Source organism: Cotesia glomerata, linkage group LG4 (genome assembly GCF_020080835.1).
Source record: "Cotesia glomerata isolate CgM1 linkage group LG4, MPM_Cglom_v2.3, whole genome shotgun sequence".
Lineage (NCBI taxonomy): Eukaryota > Metazoa > Arthropoda > Insecta > Hymenoptera > Braconidae > Cotesia > Cotesia glomerata.
In genome coordinates, this window is record NC_058161.1 from 26,759,630 (window position 1) to 26,780,686 (window position 21,057).

The following is a 21,057-nucleotide window of genomic DNA, read 5'->3' on the forward strand; positions in this document are numbered from 1 at the left end:
AATAACCGCATGAAATATAAAAAAAATTTAATGAAAAAAAAAATAGTAAGTCAGAAACTGAAAAAATAAAATATTTTTAAGATCAATAGGTAAATTAATATTAAAATAAAATAAACTTAAAAGAAATAGTGGTTAGTCACAAAAAAAGCCAAATGTAAACAATCCTCTTACCTTCAAAAATGGGCCACAAATGCGACAAATCCCAATCTTCCAATAATTGTTTCATTATAAACGTTAATTATTACACTTGACAATAAGAATTATCCCATTTAAATAATAAAAAAAAAACGACGCTTACTCGTGTTACCGGTCTGAAGATAAAGTACATAAACAATGTCCTGGAATGGCGAAATTTAGCGGGATAAAATAAGTGGCGACTATAGCGACACCAAGCGTAATTTACTTGAAACGAGATTTGTTAATAGTTAACAAATCTTTATTTGAATGAAATAAATGAGTCGATTCAATTAAATAAACCAAAACGAAGTAGTATTTGATTCAAACTAATATATATTTAAATAAAAGAAATTTGTTAACATTAAATAAATATTTTTGATTCATTTCAAATAAATCTGCGTATTTGAGTCAAACAAACCGTTTTCTCAGTGTAATAGAGCTAGGTCATTTAAGAAGGGTCGCAATATCTGACTAAAACCATATTTTTTACATCGGCATCACAGCATAGTAGAAGTACATGAATAGAATTGAGATCAGAATTGATGTGTGGTGGTAGATTTTGAATGGTATAGTAAAAAGCACCGAGTTTGTGAACGCCTGTCTTAGATCCTAGTGGATTGACAATTTCAAACTCATCATAATAGAGCTGTAGTCTGAGAGCATGAGGATATTGCAAAAAAATTCATGATTCTGAGCGTGCTCACCATCGAGAAAAGAACCTAGTATACCATTTGGAGACTTCTGTTCCGCCAAAATCGCCTCTAATATATCTGGATTGGAAATTACTAATTTTAAAGTGTCAATAACCGGTACGTATTGACAGGTTTCCATCACCAAATCGGGTATATACGTACCGGAATGCCGATCGAGTTTTTGATCTATTCGATAGCCTAGTGGAATTTCCACTGGATGAATATACCCAAAATGAGCCTCCAAAGCAGCTATTTGGTTATCCAACGTCTTGAGTCCAGTAAACATTTCATTGAAATTAAAAGCGCTTAAAATGTTTTTGCTCGGTCGTTATTAATTAAACCTTCTTCAACGAAAAAATCACTAACTTTTTTTTCAAGAACTCACTAGTATTGATTAATAGTTCTTCAAATTCATCTAAAACTTCTGTTAATGTTGTGGTCGTCATAGAAGCTTTACACTGAAACCGCGCAACCATTTGAATGATATATTTGCGCATATTAAATTCATTATTATTATTATTATTATTATTATTATTATTATTAAATGTTATTAAATGCTCAGGGGATTGTCCCCGGAGTCCGATTCTCCGAGGGCCAGCCTGAGCTCCATCCATTACTGCTGGACCACTCCGCACAACAAGGCGGTTAGTAATCACAGCAGGCCAAAGTCATTTTCCTAAGTAGACGGAGGGAACCTAGTATGACAGCCTTCTGCATCCTGACCGCCAAGAATTCAGCTTTTGATGAGCAAGCTGGAACTCTGGCAAGTGAGGATACAAAAGACTGTTTCATCCCTCCGAGGACGCCAACAATCAGGACGACGAGCTTGACACGGTAACCTGGGTAAAGTTTGCCAATTTCAAACAGGAGATCCTGATATATCTGTCTTTGGTGCTCTTCTTTCGCTGAGATGTTGTATTCAGCCGGGGCCGAGAACTCAATGACATAAATGTCACGAGTAGCCTTGTCGAAGAGCACAATATCAGGTTTGTTGTGATCTATCCTCCGAGTTGTTGCAAACGGCATGTTCCAATAAATTTTGCAACTGTCATTCTCAACAACCTGGGGAATATCTCCTGGCAGATAAGGCAGCACTGGTGTCATATCAATACCGTAGTAATGACGAAGATAGTAGTACAGTACTCTCAGGGCAGCGTTGTGACGCTGGATATATGCACCTCTCGCCAGCACAGGACATGCTGACAAAAGGTGCATGAGCGTCTCCGGGTGTTGTTTACACATCCTACATGACGTGTCCAGAAGCTGCACCTGGAGCACCTTGCTACGGTATTCTAGAGTGTTAATGACACCATCTTGGCAAGCAAATATGAACCCTTCAGTCTCGGACATTAGGCCAGCTGACTTTAAGAAGGAAAACGTCAGCTGGGTGGACAAGCCATGATCACGCACGTGTTTGAAGAACACGCTGTGCATGGACTTGTCCATCAGTTCACTAGGAGTAGTTTTTCCTCGGCGTTCCTGATGACGCTCTTGAATTCCTCCTTTCGGAGTTCCATAAGAGCGTTTATCTCTCCAAGACCAAGGGTTCTTGCTGCATATATAGCTGCCTTATACAAGAACGACCCCTTATGCGCATTCTCATGTTTATGAACAATTTGCATAAGAAAGTCATCCTCGTCTGCAGTGAAATTGACAACTTCGTGTGTTAAACCCAGGACCAAACGATCATGCAGCCGCTCCAAACTCTGCAGACCTCTCCCACCGATGGACCGGGAGAGGTATAATCTGGCGACTGATGAATTGGGGTGCATGCTCCGGTTCATGTTGATAGTCTTACGGGTTTTGATGTCGAGATCTCGCAGATCCTTTCGGGCCCATTTTAAGACACCGAAAGAGTATAGTAAGACTGGGACAGCGAGCGTGTTAGTAGCGGAGACTTTATTTTTGCCGGAAAGTTCGGAGGACCAAATTTTCCGGAGTCTCCTAACATACTCGCTACGGAGAGTTGCTTGGACTTCGGAGACCGCATGCATGCGGTGCTCTTCCATTCCTAGATATCTATACAACTCTCCGGCGTCTAATTGTCTTAAAACGCTCCCATCTACCAACTCGACATCATCACCCGTAACAGAGCACTTACCCCTCGCCAGATGTACGACCGCACACTTGTCCAACCCAAAAGACATTCCGACATCCCGCGTGTACTCTGCTACGATGTTAAGAGCCGCCTGTAGATGATCTTCATCAGCACTATAAAGCTTCAGGTCATCCATATAAAGCAGATGGGTAATCGAGTATTTTCGATCACCCGGAGGCCCCACAGAGTACCCACGAGTTTTACGGAGAGCAACAGATATAGGCAGCAGTGAGATGCAAAACAGCAGAGGGCTCAAGGAATCACCTTGGAAGACCCCTCGTTTGTACTCTACAACTCCGGTTATGTGCAATGCGTTTCCACTTCCAATGTGAAAACGCGTTCGCCAGAGCTGCATTGTACGCCGAATGCATTCCACTATTTCAGGATTGACCCCCAGGCATTTGAGGAGATATAAAATCAACTCATGAGAAGTTGAGTCAAATGCCTTGCGATAGTCGATCCAGGCCATTGACAGGTTGCGTTGATAGTAGATCGCATCTTGTGTGACACATCGATCAACTATCAAGTTCTCTTTGCAACCTGACAGGCCTCTTTTGCTGCCACGCTGTTCATATATCTGTTGCCATACAGGTTCTATCTCCTGCAAAATACGGTTGTTTAAAATTTTTGTAAAAATTTTATAAACCGCATTCAAGCAGGTGATAGGCCTGTAATTCTTTGGGTCAGACAAGTCACCTTTTTTTGGTATCAGTACGGTTCGCCCTTCCACGAGCCAGTCTGGAATCGGTTCGTCAGCTCTAATGTACGATGTAAATATACGGGCCAGATGGAGGTGGGTAGAAGTAAACTTCTTCCACCAAAAGACATTTATGCCATCTGGTCCCGGGGCAGCCCAATTTTGCTGCCATTTAGAGCTGAACGAACTTCATTCACACTGACTGCAGGGCTCTCTTCATCAGCATTCTGTCTACGGTGTTCCCGACAGAATGCTTTAAAGTCGTGCAGAGCTGGAGTATTGGCGTTCACGTTTGGTTGATCTCCATACAACTCAGTCCAAAAAGCTTCCACCCGCTCAGGTGTTGGATAATTCCCGGTAACATCGGTCTTTGGTGTCAGAAAGCGTGAAGGGCTGGATCGAAACAACGAGTTGTCGACCAACCGCTTCAGCCGTTTCTCTAGTGACTTTTTGGCAGTCACTAGAGCCCGCAATTTATTGAGAGACTCTTCCTTGATGACAAGAAGAGTACTCTTATTCAGTGTGTGATGACGCCACCGAAGTTCAGCAGCAATGCGCCGAATTCGGGGCGTGTATGCTCTTTGAGTTGTTTCAAACTCAATCACACACTGAATGCGGGAGACCTGTTTCCGGGATCTGTCAATTTTGAGTCCAAGTTGTGAGATGCGCTGTCTCAACCTTGCCTCGATCGAGAGACAATGTCTCTCTCTCGGAAAAGCCGAAACTGCTGCATCATACACAACCTGGCTCACAGTGAGCAGGGTGGAATCCTCCAGGATGTTTGCACGGAGATCTTCATTTACCGCTTCTAGCTGTTGTTGGGAGTAAGTTATCTTTTTAGATATACTTACTTGCCGTCCTATAAAGGGATTGTTGTCATCAAGGAGGAACGGCGTCGCTCTTGGTGTAATTGCGCCGGAAAGGAAAGTCTATTAGACTGCCTTCTATCCGGCACAAGCGATCTTCTATTACGCCGAAGATAAGCGGCATAATTACGCAGGTGTTTAGGCGTAAAATGCTCTAGTTCCGGATGCATATCACTCCAAAGAGTGTGCATCCGGGCCATATAACCGCTCACCCCCGGCTCGCTACGTTGGTAGCACACCAAGAGGTCGACTCGTAGTTCCTCCGTCCACTTAAAGTAAGTCCTTAAAGCGCCAGGGTCGTCATCGTTCATCGGGTCCGGCGTGCTCCTCCCACCTGATGAATGGTCCTCATCCGAAAAGGACCGGTTGTGGAGAGCACTTCTGAGATTACGTCTTGTTGTAACTCAGTATTTCAATGCAGTGGGTAGTTGGCCCACTGCATCGGCTACGTCGTTCGCCTACAGACCTGGTGTTATGGTCTGCGTTTCCCGCGATGCGCCGCTTGGAGGCCACGTAGCAAGCATTATTATTATTATTATTATTATTATTATTATTATTATTATTATTATTATTATTATTATTATTATTATTATTATTATTATTATTATTATTATTATTATTATTATTATTATTATTATTGTCATCATTATTATCACCATTATTATTATTATTATTATTATTATTATTATTATTATTATTATTATTATTATTATTATTATTATTATTATTATTATTATTATTATTATTATTATTATTATTATTATTATTATTATTATTATTATTATTATTATTATTATTATTATTATCATCATCATCATCATCATCATCATCATCATCATCATCATCATTATTATTATTATTATCATCATTGTAAACATTATTGTCGTTATCTACATTAAAATCATCAGCTTCAAGTTCTTCATAGTTGTCTTGATTACGAAAATGCGTTCTTTTAATATGCTTGCGTAAAGAAAAAGTTAAAAATCGAGAATCACACCCATTTTGGCCACATTTAAATCCACCCTCGATCCCCTGAGTTATCGTAACTCCATGAAAATTAACGAAATGATCTCTTAGTTCATTTAGCTGCTCACCAACATCATCGTGGCATAGAAAGCAAATTAATTGCACCATAATTAGTAACAATTTATTACTTTATAGAGTCGTAACCAATATAATCAACTATAAAATCAAATTTTTGCCAGGTTGATACGATCAACTAAACTTACTTGTAAAAATGTTCACTGTCTCATCATCATCCTTTAGATCCTCAAGCTCATTGACTAACTCATCAACAGTTAAACTTTTGAACTTGTCCATATTGATTGTTAGATCTAAAATTTATTTTAGTAAACATATTTTAAAAGAAAAATAAAAATTTAAGATAAACTAATACTAATTTAGAAAAAATTAAATGGAAGAATTTAAGAAAAATACAAATCAATTATTTTATAAATTAACTCTACAACTAGCTTATCACCAGAAAATATCAAAATTTTTTAGCAAATTGATTGCACTCTCATTAGACTGACAGATCACGGAACTTCTAGTGGCGCTTTCAACACCATAAAATATTAAACGAATTTCCACTAATTTGACAGTGAAGTTTGTCAAAATCCACTGTTTTCTTCAGTAAAAAGAAAATGTATAAAAATTTTTTTTAATTTTTAATAATATATGTAGTAATAAAAAAAAAATTAAATAAATAAATTATTTTTTACCTCAAGACATTAAAATGGTACCAACTATGTTAAAAATATAAAAACTTCAGAGTCAACCAATAAACAAAATTTTTTGAGGTTAGAACAACAATGCGGATTCCATTTGTTATCGATAATTTAAAATGTAATAATTAAAAGTTAAAATTTTAAGATAACTAATGCTTGTTGACAAAAAATTAGCCAGTCAAAATATCTTATTGGTTTTTTAACAAAAAATGAAAAAATTTTTAATTAAATTTATAGCACTTCAATTACACTGACCGATGACGGAATTTCAAGTGGCGCTCTTAACAACACGATAAAATATTAAACGAATTTTCACTGGTTTGACAGTGAAGTTTGTCAAAATTCACTGTTTTTTCTCAGTAGAAAGAGAATGTTAAAATATTTTTTTTATTCTTCTAATTATGTATGTAGCAATAAAAAAAATTACGTAAATAAATTGTTTTTTACCTCAATACATTGAAATGGTACCAATTATGTTAAAAATATAAAAACTTCAGAGTCAACCAATAAACAGAATTTTTTGAGGTTAGAACAACAATATGGATTCCATTTGACAGCGATAAGTTAAAATGTATAATTAAATGTTAAAATTTTAAGATAACTAATGCTTGTTGACAAAAAATTAACAAGTCAAAATATCTTATTAGTTTTTCAACGAAAAATGAACAAATTTTTGAGTAAACTTATAGCACTCCAATTACACTGACCGATGACGGAATTTCAAGTGGCGCTCTTAACGACACGGCAAAATATTAAACGAACTTTCACTGGTTTGGAAGTGAAGTTTGTCAAAAATCACTGTTTTCTTAGGTGAAGTTGTTATTTATAAAATTTTTATCTTTTAAAAAAAGCAGTTTTTCATATAAATTTTAACTCGAGAATAGGTTGTTACATAAGTTTTGGTTAAGAATGTCATATGTTTTTTCTCGAATCATATATTGGTAATTATTGTGAGATAATTTATTAAACATACTGTTGACTTATAATTGTTATAAATAATATTTACCTGATGTGCTGTTAATCTTCATTCAAGACGATATTTCTTTTTTCTTCATTTACAATTTTTTGCACTGCAATTATAGGGTGTTTCACTTACATGAAACTCAAAACTAACATCACAGATTCACATGCAGATATTTTACTGAATTACGTTGTAGAAGCTACGGAAGGAATTGTAAAATAATTTGTTATGAGCCTCACTAATGCTAAGTTACTATTTTTGACTAAAAAATATCAATAAAACAGTGATTTTTCAAGCTATTAAATTTATATGTTGAATTTTCACTGCTTAAAGTGAGAAATTTACTGGTTTTTTAATAAAAATCATTGCTCAATCAGTGATTTTAAAAATCACTAATATTATGCATGATAATCTCTCGAAAAAATAATGAAATTCATTATTAAATCAATGAAAATTTGGATTACTAAACAAATCAGTAAAAAATTCACTGATTGATCCGCTGAAATCACTATTTTTAAAGTGAAAAATTTTTCATTAAATGAATTAGTGAAAATTTCACTGATTCAAGTTTAGAGAGCAACGTTTTGATAATAGTACTAGAAATTTGAATAACGCGGTATTGAGTCAAGTTGATTCTTTTATCAGTGTAGAACTTTATACAGTCAAGGACAATATCACGTATAAGGTAAAAGACCCAGTTATTGACACTGACCCAGTTACTGACACTTCTAACGTTATTTTGAATTAAAAAAAGAACATTTCATTAGATAGTTTTATAAGTTTTTTTTTTAAATTAAAATTAATTAATTATGTACGTAATTAATTATATTTTCAACCGTGAAAAAAAAATAACTTAATAAAAAAAATTCTTTAAGTCTTGAGTGACTGTAAAAGCCATTTTTAAGCTATATTCTAAGCAGTTTACGTAAGAGCCTTCATCTTACGAGCTTCGCTGGGCGAATTGATAAGGAAATAAATTAAATTTCAAGTTTAATTTTTATTTATTTTTTTTTCATATTTTCTATATCTCAAATTTCTTTTCTATATCTCATGTGTTTAGAAAATGCAATGCTCTTAATCTGTTACATTTTCGCGATCCCTTATTAAGAACAATTCATCGGTTATGTGATCTGCGAAAATAAAATGCATGTAAAATTTTTAGTCCGTTGACTGAATAGCTACATGTAAAGTTTAATTTTGGAAAGCTTACAATGACTTTTTGCCGCTGCCAAAGAGACGATTATTGTGAGATAATATAATTATTAAGAAAGAAAAATATTTAAATCTGTTGACCTTGGAGGCCATTCCCGTAATTTCCTGTTTCTCTTGAGATTCTATCAAATTTTATTTCTGTAGGAACTGTATTTGAGAAGTATGAATTTTTTGACAATTATCACTCCCACACTCTTACATCGGGGAGGAATTTCGTAAGATCCTATTCGAAAGAATTTCTACATTATAAACAATAGGTTTCAACAAAACCGAGTCCATAGAAATTTTTATTTGGCAATGAGAGATTTTCATTGTTAACACCCCCGCAATCCCTTTTGAGGTTAGAATTCGAGAAAATCCATTTTTAGCTAAACTTGACATCATACACGAAGATTCTCACCAAATTTAGAGTCTGTAGAAGCTATATTTTGGAAATTAAGATTTTTTATTGTTAACACCCACCCCCGCAATCCATGTTTGAAGTAGGTTGTCATAAAATCCACTCTTAGATCATTTCTGGATCACATATAAATGATTCCAACCAAATTTGGAACCTATAGTAGCTATAGTTTAGAAATTTTTAATTTTTATTGTTAACACCCACCGCCGCAATCCTTATTAGGGATGAGTTATCATAAAATCCGCTCATAGATAAATTCTTCATCACATATAGGAGATTCCTACCAAATTTGGAGCGTGTGAGGCTATAGTTTAACAACGGGAATTTTTCATTGTTGACGCCCCCGCAACACCCCTTGTGGGTGGAATTTCGTAAAATCCGTTCTTAGCTAATCTCTACTCGGCGAACGGAATATTCCTACCAAATTTCAAGTCTCTACGCCTCATGGTTCCGGAGATATCGTGATGAGTCAATGTATAGGTGGAAATCTCTTATCTATACAGGGTGTCGCAAAAGTCACGGACGCTATTGTAGCATCTGATGAAAAAAATAATTCTGAGACGAAAAGTCCTTAGCCATTTTTCAATTAACCGCATAGATAATTAATTATTAATTAAAAATAACGTCTCTTTATTTGTTAGAGAGAGAGCGCCAATGTGCAGTAAAGTATGTGCCAAACAAAGACACAACTAACTGTATGACTAACTAGTTTCTATAGCTAACGTAGTCACACATATTTACTTACACATTCACACGTGCAAGCGTCTTCGTTGGAACGCACTTGACTTGACACTAGTGCTCTCTCTCTCTCTAACGCATAAAAGGACGTTATTTTAATGAATAATTAATTATCTATTCGTCTGATTAAAAAATGGCTAAGGACTTTTCGTCTCAGAATTATTTTGGTTATCAGATGCTACAATGGCGTCCGTTACTTCTGGGACATTCTGTATATATAGATAATATGCTTTTATTTATAATCGTAGAGTTAAATTAACATTAAACATTTTTTTTACATAAAAAAATTGTTTTAATTATAATACAAGTTTAATTTATCTTTTATTGAATGATTTTATTTTATTTTAATTAAATAATGTAAACCTAACCAATAATGAATTATTTTTATAAATGAGTGTGAGAATCTAGGCCGACGTCAGTGTCAGAAACTACAACACAAGAAATTTTGAGTGTCAGAAACTAGGTCTTACAACGTTACTGTTTAAAACATTAATTTAAATTATAAACTGATCTCATATCATTCTTTCGCGTTGATAATCTTTTCAAAAAATTCTAAATTTTTTTATGATGCAAAAATCATTTATATACCCCAATTAAATATTGTAATAATTATTGTGTTATAACCTCTGCCGTCACTATTAGAGTGTCAAAAACTGGGCCCTTTACCTTACGCCATCAATCTCTAAACAGCCGAATAGCTTACGTTCTAACTGTCATTTTAATCAAACAGCGCGCTTATGACTAACTTAAAGTCTTTCATGTATTTTTATTTAGAAGAGTAGAAGGTTATGCCGTTTTACGCTACATATTTATTCATAAATTGAGCATTCCCTGCACGTAAAAACCCGCATACGTCCGCCGCAGAACGAAAAATTTTTTAAGCACCATCTCGGATTAAAAGAAAAGATTTAAAACGATTCGAAATGACTCGAAGCGATTAAAAACGATTCAACGTGACAAACATATAGATATACATTTTGCATGGGTAGAATCGTTTCAAATCTTTTTTTTTAATAAGGAATGCACAAGCCACGCGCAAATACGGTCGAGATGATAATTATTTGCAGCAGGGATATGAAACCTCGGTCTAACGACCTATCGGGTCTCAGCCTTATACTATTCCTGCTGAAAATATTTATCACCTCGACTGTATTTGCAAGTGGCTCACCCGAGGTACATAAAAAATTAATACCTTTTTGGTCCAATGAGCTACACCTTTGTAGGACTCCATGCTCAACTTGGTGAAAAATTGTGTGTCGTAGACGTGTACCGATAGATTTGATTTCTTCACGAGCAACTGAAGATATATGTTTATCACCTTGAGGAATAAAATTTAAAAATATTTTTTAAATTAAAAATATTTTTTAAATTATTAAATATTTTGTTTTTAACTGCAGGTAATTGAACATTGACAACTAAAAAAAAATTTAGAAGGTATTTAAATTACTTGTAGATAGCTCTACCGATCAGTCTAATCTTTTTTTCTAATAAAATTAATGACGTCGTTTACTGTAAGCTACGTCGTAACATCAGTGTATTCGTATTAATTGATTCGTAATATTTCAATACCGAGAAATTAAAACAAAATTTTTTCTTTAAATGAATTCTAATTGTTTGTTGGATTATTATTGTTGTAATGAGTTATTTTTTAGCATTGAAAAACGTAGAGTAATGCAAATCAGATTGAAATAAGTTCGTTTGTTCAAGAGATATCAAAATTCAAAGTTTTCAAAAAATGCTTTTCAATTACGACCTCTTGCTTGGGATCTAGAAAATGAATACAAATTTTCTTCGGGGCTGGAAGAGCTCCAGACATTGTAATAGAGTCTTTTCGAACCTTTCGACCTCGAATATAACAGGAAGAGTTTCAGGGATGATCTTTATAACGGATAAACCATTATATACATTTTCAATTTAATATATATATATACTGTTATCCATACCTGGTCGTTCAGCCACTTGTTATCAAATAAACAATATACATCGCTTGCGATGAAATCGATATTGACCTGACTTTTATATTTCTTGTTGGGTCGGCCTAAGCTTTCTTGAAAATTAATAACATCAATTTTATAGCTGTGAAAAGTACTATTTTCCTTACTATATTCTTACTTAAAAATCGTCATGCATAATTATGGTTGGAACAATTTTTAACATCACACATAATCATGTCTATTCATGGTAAATCTGACATGAACCAACACATCAGTCCCGACCCGAGTTAGAGGTTTTCATTTATGATCAGGCCTGAAGTTTTGAATGCCTTCGATGTGATCACGCATGAACGATGATCATGTTCAATTTCAGACCTGACCGTTCATAAATAGGCATGGTCATGTCTGAAAATTTTACCCAGATTATTATAACTGTGTGAGATTTATTTCAAAAGTAACATTAAATTGTTGATATTGACCTTAGTGTATTGGTTTATTTTTTCATTACTTTGCAATAAAGATGACATATTCGTTTCAACGTTGCTTTCAAGTGATGTCTTCTTTTCTTCCTCATGTTTTCGTTCAGTATCTTCTAACAATGACATAACTGCAGTAGCTTGTTCTTCATCACTGATACATTTTTGTGAATTACCACAAAACTAAACATTTCAATCGTTATTTTTGATACATGTGGAAAAAATAATTAACTTAAATCAATAAAATAACTTCGAAGAACTTTATCGTCTTGATTTCAGGAAAAAAATTCCGAAACTAATAAATTTTCATGGTTTAACTATATTTTTTATAATTCAATCATTTTTCGTTTCGATTGAAGACAATGAAACTCTTCATAATTATTTTCTTGATTCAAGTTAATTTTATTTTTCAGTGTATGGTTTCAATAAATATATATGGAAACAAACTACCTCACAATTGTCACATTGTTGTGTTTTTATTCCATCATTAGAAGTACTAATAGCAGTTTCTGGAGGACAGGTTGAAATTTCTTTCTGAAAAATTAAAAATAACACTCAGCCTGTCGAGCTTAAATCATGTATCCACTATAATAGAATAAAGTTCAATACCAAAAAAAGATTGTGAGAAAATTTTTCAGTAAAAAAAATTTTAGTTACGTCAGCACGTAAAGAATTTAATATTTCGATTAAGATCAATTGGGAGTATATTACTGATATAATTATTTCATTAAGGATATTATAGCTAAAAAAATGTTAATCCTTTAAGGAGTTCTTTCTGCCATCAATTTTAAATAAAAAATATTAGATTATGCATTAAATTAATCTTTAACTGATCGTTAAAGTCCTTATTTATATACTAGTGAAGTTTAATTTATTCTTCACCGTACAAATTTTTGAAAAAAAAATCTAAAAATGTTAGTATTCTTTCCGAGTCTTACGAAAAAGTCAGACCGTAACAACTTTCTCGAATTATGGTATTAACTACCGATTAGATGGGGTAAATAAAAACTCAAAATAAGATTTTCGAAATATTTAGATTTCATTTTTTACAATAAAATATATAGGTTGCCGTGGAATTTATGGAGAAATCAAAATTATAAAATCACAAGAAATTCTCAAGTAACCTACATTAAAATGGAGTCAAAACATTATGCAATGTTGCGTAGCGCGCGAGCTTCAGACCATTCAATAAATTCAAACTAATTAATTTATTTACACACTGATAAAAAAACTAACTTGACTCAAAAGCCAAAACCTTGAACCGAGAATACTATTTTGAATACTATTCTCAAGAGAATAAATTCTTGAGAAGAAAAATTTACTTAAATTAAGAATAATTTTTTGACTCAAGAATTTATTCTCTTGACTCAAGAAAATCGTTTTCTTCAAAATGGTATTCTTGGTTCACAATTTTGGCTCTTGAGTCAAATTAATTTTTTTATCAGTGCACTGACTGTAAAAACTTAAACGTGACTAAGATTATATTGTACAAAGTAAAATGCAAGCAACCGAAATACAGCGTTGCCAAATCACGGACAGGTTACTAACAGCTGATTTATAATAGTCACAATAATTTCTGTATTTAACTATTTTTTTTTAATTTTCAAAATTTTAATGATTAATGCCTCCTATGATCGCAATCCTAATATTATTCAAGACTATAATAGGTACGTTACTGCTCATGAGAGCACACGGAAACACACTAATGCAAATACGGGCCGCCCGGTAGATAGTCAACAAAGTTGGAGAAACGCCCTGAAGCCTCAAAGGGTCAATCGTAATAAGAAACGACGATTCATTTGGCGTTATATCAGAAAGTAATCTTTTCTATTCGAATAAAACATTACTTTAAAAGAACTGAAACAAAGTGGCTTAATTGAACAAACATTGCTTCATAGGTTATGAAGCAATAGGTTATGCACAGGTTCAAAAGTTTTAGAGTTATATACTATTATAATTGTGAGTTTATAAAAAAATATTCATACGTCTGTTTCCGGTACTTGAGTTTCAGTTTCAGGCACTCTAGATTTTTTAGCATCCCATTGGTTTACATAGCTTATATAAGCTGCTTCATCATCTGACATATTCAGCCATTCTTCGCTCTCTTCAGTCTGCATGGAGGCATTCTGTTACAAATAAAATAATATTTTACGGGTTAGATTATTATATTAACTTAACTAAATAAACGGGAGCACAAGATTGTTATAGTTACGGAGATCATAAGATTATACTAGAACCGACATATTTTCATTAATGAAGACAAGTAAAAGTATAATAATATGCACAACAATTGTGTAAAACATAGCCGGTGCGGGGAACGAAAGGGTATCGCAAGCCGTCGAGAGCCAACACCATTACGCGATGCACCAATATTATGTTTAATATTATAATTACTCTGAGAATTCTGATGATTTGTCACGACGATTATTGTAAATAATTATCATTATATCATTTTAATTGTTATGATTATTTCAACGTTTATTATTTTTATTACACTTTTAGGATTATTATTACGATTAGAATTATTACATCATGATGATTGTTTACTGAAATTTACAAGAATTTACTGGTGTGAAGGACATGACAAAATTTACGAAGTCTCGAGCGTCTTTGTTAATGAAATGTAAAAATTATTACAAGTACCGGCAACTTTAGTTTCTTAGGGAAAATAATTTTGAAAGAATAAAAATAAATGAAAAATACTTCGAATTTAGCCGGCCGACCTGTGCAGTTACGGCAGCGGAGCAGTCGATTGTTGAGCTTGTGCAAGCCTCGATAGAGGGCCACGAAGAGAAAACTTTACGTGTTGACCCGGGTTCGAATGATTGTAAGGTTCCGCCAGAAAATGTCGTTATTCAATTGGGAAGCTGGTCGGTAGAAATATAACTTCGCGAGTTGCTACATCGGCGGAAAACGAGTATTGCTGCTGACGATACAATTAGTATACGTCGCGTCTTCTTAAGTTATCTTTGTCTTGTAAAATTTACGGAATGCTTATGTTTTATACAATAACGAGATTCAATTATAATCTGGTTCAAATTAAAGTCCACGAAAAAATAACCATTACACAATAATAATTATGACTATATTAAGTGTTTTGTAAAAAAAACTGATAAAAACTTACGTCACCGTCCGAGATGGAATCGGGGAATAAAGATTACGCAGTACTTGGCTCTGTATTTTTAACTTCTTTTAAATAATCTGTTAAAATCCGTGCTTCGGTTTTTAAAACACAATCTTCCCACATTTTTGGTGTGATTTCAGACAGTACTTCGGCCCACGTATCAGTTGCAGCTTTCTCCGAAAATTTGTTATCCTTACCGATTCTGTTATCGTATTTGGGTTTTGCAATACCCCAAATAAGTTCTATAGCATTGTACTCAAAATGATATGGAGGAGTTCTTAAAATGCGATGTTGTGGTGCTATTTCCTTTAATATCTCTTCCAGTACATAAGCCTTTTCTTCTTTTGCGCTGTGGCACAAATTTAATAAACTGTCTTTATTAGAGTTGGCAGCGTAAGGGATGTTCCGCTTCTCTAACCACTTCTGGATGTTTCCTTTTCTTTAGCTGTTGTTGGGCTGTCGATTTTTCTATAACAATCGTAATGTAAGTTAAACTAATGTATTCATAAGAAACAAGCTTGTCCGAATGCTTTTATTTATTATATTCCTTGCATTTTTACATAGAAAGTAAAAAATTTCGACTTGCTAGTAAATTCTTGGCTCAAATTTTTTATCATGTTTGGGTCTATAAAAGATTTATTTGATTTTTATAGAATTTTTTAACAGGAGTTTTGTTCGGCTAAATTTTGAAATTTTTGAAATCCAGCAAAAATGGCCGAACGAAACTCCTGATAAAAAATTCTATAAAAATCAAATAAATCCTTTACGTCCAAAATTTGTCAGGAAATGTCCAAACACAACTCCTGTCAAAAGCGGAACTCAAAATTCCAATTTTAAGAGGTCCATCAAGGATGTTACATTTTGGCACACCCTAATATATATATATACAGGGTGTCCCAAAAGTCACGGACGCCATTGTAGCATCTGATGAAAAAAATAATTCTGAGACGAAAAGTCCTTAGCCATTTTTCAATTAACCGCATAGATAATTAATTATTAATTAAAAATAACGTCTCTTTATTTATTAGAGAGAGAACGCCAGTGTCCAGTAAAATATGTGCCAAACAAAGACACAACTAACTGTATGACTAACTAGTTTCTATAGCTAACGTAGTCACACATATTTACTTACACATTCACACGTGCAAGCATCTTCGTTGGAACGCACTTGACTTGACACTAGTGCTCTCTCTCTAACGCATAAAAGGACGTTATTTTAATTAATAATTAATTATCTATGCGTCTGATTAAAAATGGCTAAGGGCTTCGTCTCAGAATTATTTTGTTTATCAGATGCTACAATGGCGTCCGTTACTTCTGGGACACTCTGTATATATATATATATATATATATATATATATATATATATATATATATATAGCTATATATATATATATATATATATATATATATATTTATTTATTTATTTATTTTGTACAGACCTATTTTTTCACTAAATCAATTTAATTATTTTTATTGTTTCTATTCTTTAGGATAGTAATGAAGATATCGACTTAGGCGTATTTGAAAATACAGATGTTATTTCAACGAGAACCCCTGAAATCGATCCCACCAGCGATTTTTCTATCTATGATCTTTCTATCGGCTGTGAAATAGAAATAGAAACAGAGGCAATGAGTGCATCTGATCATTTATCTTACGTCTGTGAGAAGCCTCCACACTTTATCAATTTGATATACGAAGAGGAGTGCAAAGTCGTACATCAAATCATGGAAAATGCTAGAGCAGAAAAAGAGGCTTCTGGAAAAAACGCCATGGTTAATGAGACAGAATCGGCTGTAAAAGAACTCCTGAAGCTTCAATATGAAACTGATGGATTCCTTTTCGAAGTCGATTCATCTCTTGCCGAGACTGCCTTGATGACAGAAAAATCTTCTGTCATTAACTCTGAAGCTAATATTTCTTCCATAAAGCCGTCTTCCCGATCAACTCGAAAGATACCGAACAACGGACCTGTACAGGAAGTGAATCATCAAATGGAATTACTCTTCAAAATATACGAGGTAAGCAATTCTGAATAAAATAAATTAGAGAAAGGTATGACCCTGCAGTTGATCCCTAGAAGTAACCACTGTATCTGAGCTAACAATGCTTAATAAATGTTTAAACAATAACAATATATCATCTATAACATTTTAATTACTTGAACAAGCTGAAGAAATAAGTTTTTGCCACGGTAATTTATTGGGTCAACTGGTAAAGAGTCATTCTAGCAATTATAAGGTTTATGGTTCGATTTTTTCTCAGCTCCGAATATTTTTTGATACCTCTAGCCTGCTCATGGCTGATCAAATCAATTGTTTTTTCCCGGAAAGGAATTTTGAACGTGTATTAGAAGAACGGTTTTTTAAATGTCTTTGATAGCAATGTCTCTTAAACGAACTGATGTTAATGGTCTCTTGTAACTTTCTTCAATCAAATCAAAACAACAATTCCGTTGAAAACTGTGGAACACTGTCAAATGCAACCGTGAAAATCTTGAAATTACTTCCTTAAATATAGGAGAGCACAATTTTCAATGCATTAAAATTGTTTTTTTCTTTTCCAGCCGATCGTAGGAAATGCCGAACATATTGATGTGTCAACCGTCAATTTCAAGGTTACAAAACAAAGTTTGACAGGATTATTTTCTCCAAATTGTTTAAAGGACGAAGTACGTTTTAAATCATTAATAAAATATTACTACGTTAATTATTATCTTTGAAGCTAATAAATACTTATTTGTATAAATATTTTGCAATCAAAAAGAATATAAATCAGCCGCTATTTTTAATAGATTAAAAGAGTCATTCATGTACGAAAATAATAAGCAAGCGTTGTTACTGATAATTAATCAAATAAATGAATACCTTATGATGAGTAGCAGAGAAAATAAGAATTCATGGTTTTTAATAGTTAGTACTACAAAATTTTTGAAGTGAAACTTCTTTATATCGACGTAAGAGAGAAATTTTATAGCAATGTAGAAAAAATCGTCACGATTTTCGGTTACGCGCCATGTGGTTTTTTTCTTTATCGAAGTTCAGTATAGCGACGTAAAGAATAAATATAGTAAACTTTATTAATTCGAAAAACAATTAAAAAAAAATCAAATAGTATAAAGCAAAACACAATTAGAAAATAAAATATGCATACCCGCATGGAAAATATATATGCGAAAAATATATGCAAATATATATTTTCACATATATATTTGCGCTAAATATATGTCCGCATATATGTTCACATATATGCGTAGATATATGTTCACATATATGCATAGATATATGTTCACATATATGCGCGCATATAAGTGCAATATATATGTCTAGAGATACACAGAAAATAATTTAACTTGAATCAAGAAAATAATTTTGAAGAATTTAACTTTCTTGATTTGAGTAAAAAAATTCTCAAACTTAGAAATTTTTTTTTCAGTGTATGCTTACATATATGTCTACATATATGTAAGCATGTATCTCTGCATATATGTCAGCATCTATGTGAAAAATATATGTTGACATATTTTTTTTGCGTAAATATATGCGGCATATATATTATATATGCGACATATATTTTTGACATATATATTTCTCCATGCGGGTACGTTCATCTTTTTAATTATTCGTTTTTAATGATTTATTTATTCATTTTGAATTCTATGAAATCATTGCATACAATTGTATTACCTTGAATAGACAATTTCAATTATTTTCACATAACTTGATTCAATAATGGCAGAGTATAAATAATGACAATTATAGTAATAATGATGCGATCATAATTGATGAAATACAATAATTATAATAAGAGCGATATGATAAAATAAGTTACTGATGTTATTTGTATGCATGTCTATAGTACTAAAATAACTTTAATTTAATAGGGAAAAATTTTTTTTCTTAAGACTTATCCACCCAATTTCTGTGAAGTTGTAAATGATAGAAAAATGATATCTCATAAAGAAGTTTCACTTCTTACCTGTATACTCTGGTACACACACATATTGTTTTCTTTTTTCTTTTAAAATGATATGAACTATTTTCATAGACATTCATTTTTCTTCAAACTTTATTTTTCGTAGAATAAACTCTTATGAGGCTGTATTTGCAATGCTAAGTCTTGCTGATGAAACAAAATCCTTAAAATCTGAGTAATATCCGAGTAATAAAATGTCTAATACAAAAATCAAAATCAATCTAACAACAAAAACCTTTTTGTTTATCCAAATTGATAGTAAATCTTCTAGATTATAAAATTTAAGGAATAAATTAATTAATGATTGTAGATCATCAATGTATATTTGAAGATTTTAGAAAGAGACTCGAATTTCACAGTCAGAGTTGTCGACACTTTCTGGTATAATACCATCAATAAGAAGGTGTCAGCTAAGCGCCTAAAAAAGGATGTAAGTGTGTTGTATTATGATTCATGTAGACTTGCGATAACATGCAAATATTAACTCTTTTACCTAGGTTGATATTTTGAAAAAAGATTGGTTTTAATACCTATTCATTTAGGAATTCATTGGTGTTTGTGCGCTGTTGATAATATAAACAAATCCATCACATATTACGACAGCCTGCACTTAAACAATGATAAATGTCTAGAGGTGAGTATACAGATATAATAAATAAGTACATTGGTGTATTTAATTTAATATATTAGTGATCACTTTCCGTTGGTGACAAACGGATTTATGTACATCTCTCATACTTTTCTCTTTGTATGGCATATGTTCAAATTTAAAAGTCAGAAATTCTATTCACTGTTAAAGCATAAAAATTTATAAGTGCACTTATAAGATGTCAATGTTATAAATATCTTCTTAAATTACAGGTTATTGAAAAGTACCTGCAAAGTTTGGGAGAGAAGCGATGGAGTAAAATTCATGAGAAGGTAAACAAAAGTTATTGATATTTTCAATTAATTTAATTTCGTCAGTTATCTTATGTCAACGTATATAAAAAAATTAGGAAAACGGTTAACCCTAAAGGTCATCCCTGCAACTTCCCGCTAATTCCGTTAATACCTGGTTGCTTTTTTGAGCTCTTCGATAAGAATAATAATAATAATAATAATAATAATAATAATAATAATAATAATAATAATAATAATAATAATAATAATAATAATAATAATAATAATAATAATATACTAGTTATTACTCGCTCGCTCCGCTGGGCGGTTTATAGAATCACATTTTTAGATCTAGACTTGAAATTTAATTAGACTATTGCTTTGACTTGCATAGATTCTCAATTCTATCATATTGGCATGCACCTTTTAACATAACATTCCCATGTCTTTCTTAAGAAAATGAAGACAATTATTTGTTTATAACTAATTTTCCATTTCACAGATTTACTGCCAAACTTCGAATTTCATTCCTTGTATATTTTAGTTTTTAAAAAGAAACTCCAGGTCCTTGTCTATTAGTCGAAAGTAGCCTCTACAATAAAATGATTGGTCTAATATAAACATAACCAATAGAATTAAAAATAGTATATTGTGTGACTAGGGATGAATCAAAACGATTTCAGACCAGAGTGAAGTTGCCTGCCTGAGCGAACCCATACAAAAATGAAGATCGGCCCGATACTGGGCCAAGACTGGTAACCGATCTTTAAGTATCGGCCGAGTATCGTGAAATATCGTTGGGCCAAGACTGGGCGAGTATCGGATGGTAACACCCAGCCGATATAGGCGACTGAGCGTCGGCCGAACATAGTAATCAAGCATTAGCCGAGCATCGGCCAAGCATAGGCAAAAAATAAAATTTTAGGTAAAATAATAAAAAAATTTTTTTCGTTGTTTATTTTGAATTATTATTATTCTGAGGTGATGGACTACTGGTTGATAGAAATTAATTCTGAAAAATTCGGGTGTGGAGGGGTTTGAACCTGATCCGTCTGCGTGGAAGTCTCGAGCGGTGTCACGGGCGCTGCTAACTGA

General features: G+C 32.9%; 1 protein-coding gene across 1 annotated transcript; it reads left to right on the forward strand.

Annotated features, from left to right (window-relative positions):
• The first annotated feature begins 14,257 nt into the window (after positions 1-14,257).
• LOC123264029 lies at positions 14,258-20,019 on the forward strand. Its single transcript, XM_044727073.1, has 7 exons — positions 14,258-14,303; positions 14,481-14,601; positions 14,693-14,852; positions 16,596-17,126; positions 17,672-17,776; positions 19,391-19,510; positions 19,942-20,019. Exons 1-7 carry the CDS (start codon positions 14,258-14,260, stop codon positions 20,017-20,019), a joined length of 1,161 nt encoding a protein of 386 aa, XP_044583008.1.
• Positions 20,020-21,057: the final 1,038 nt, after the last annotated feature.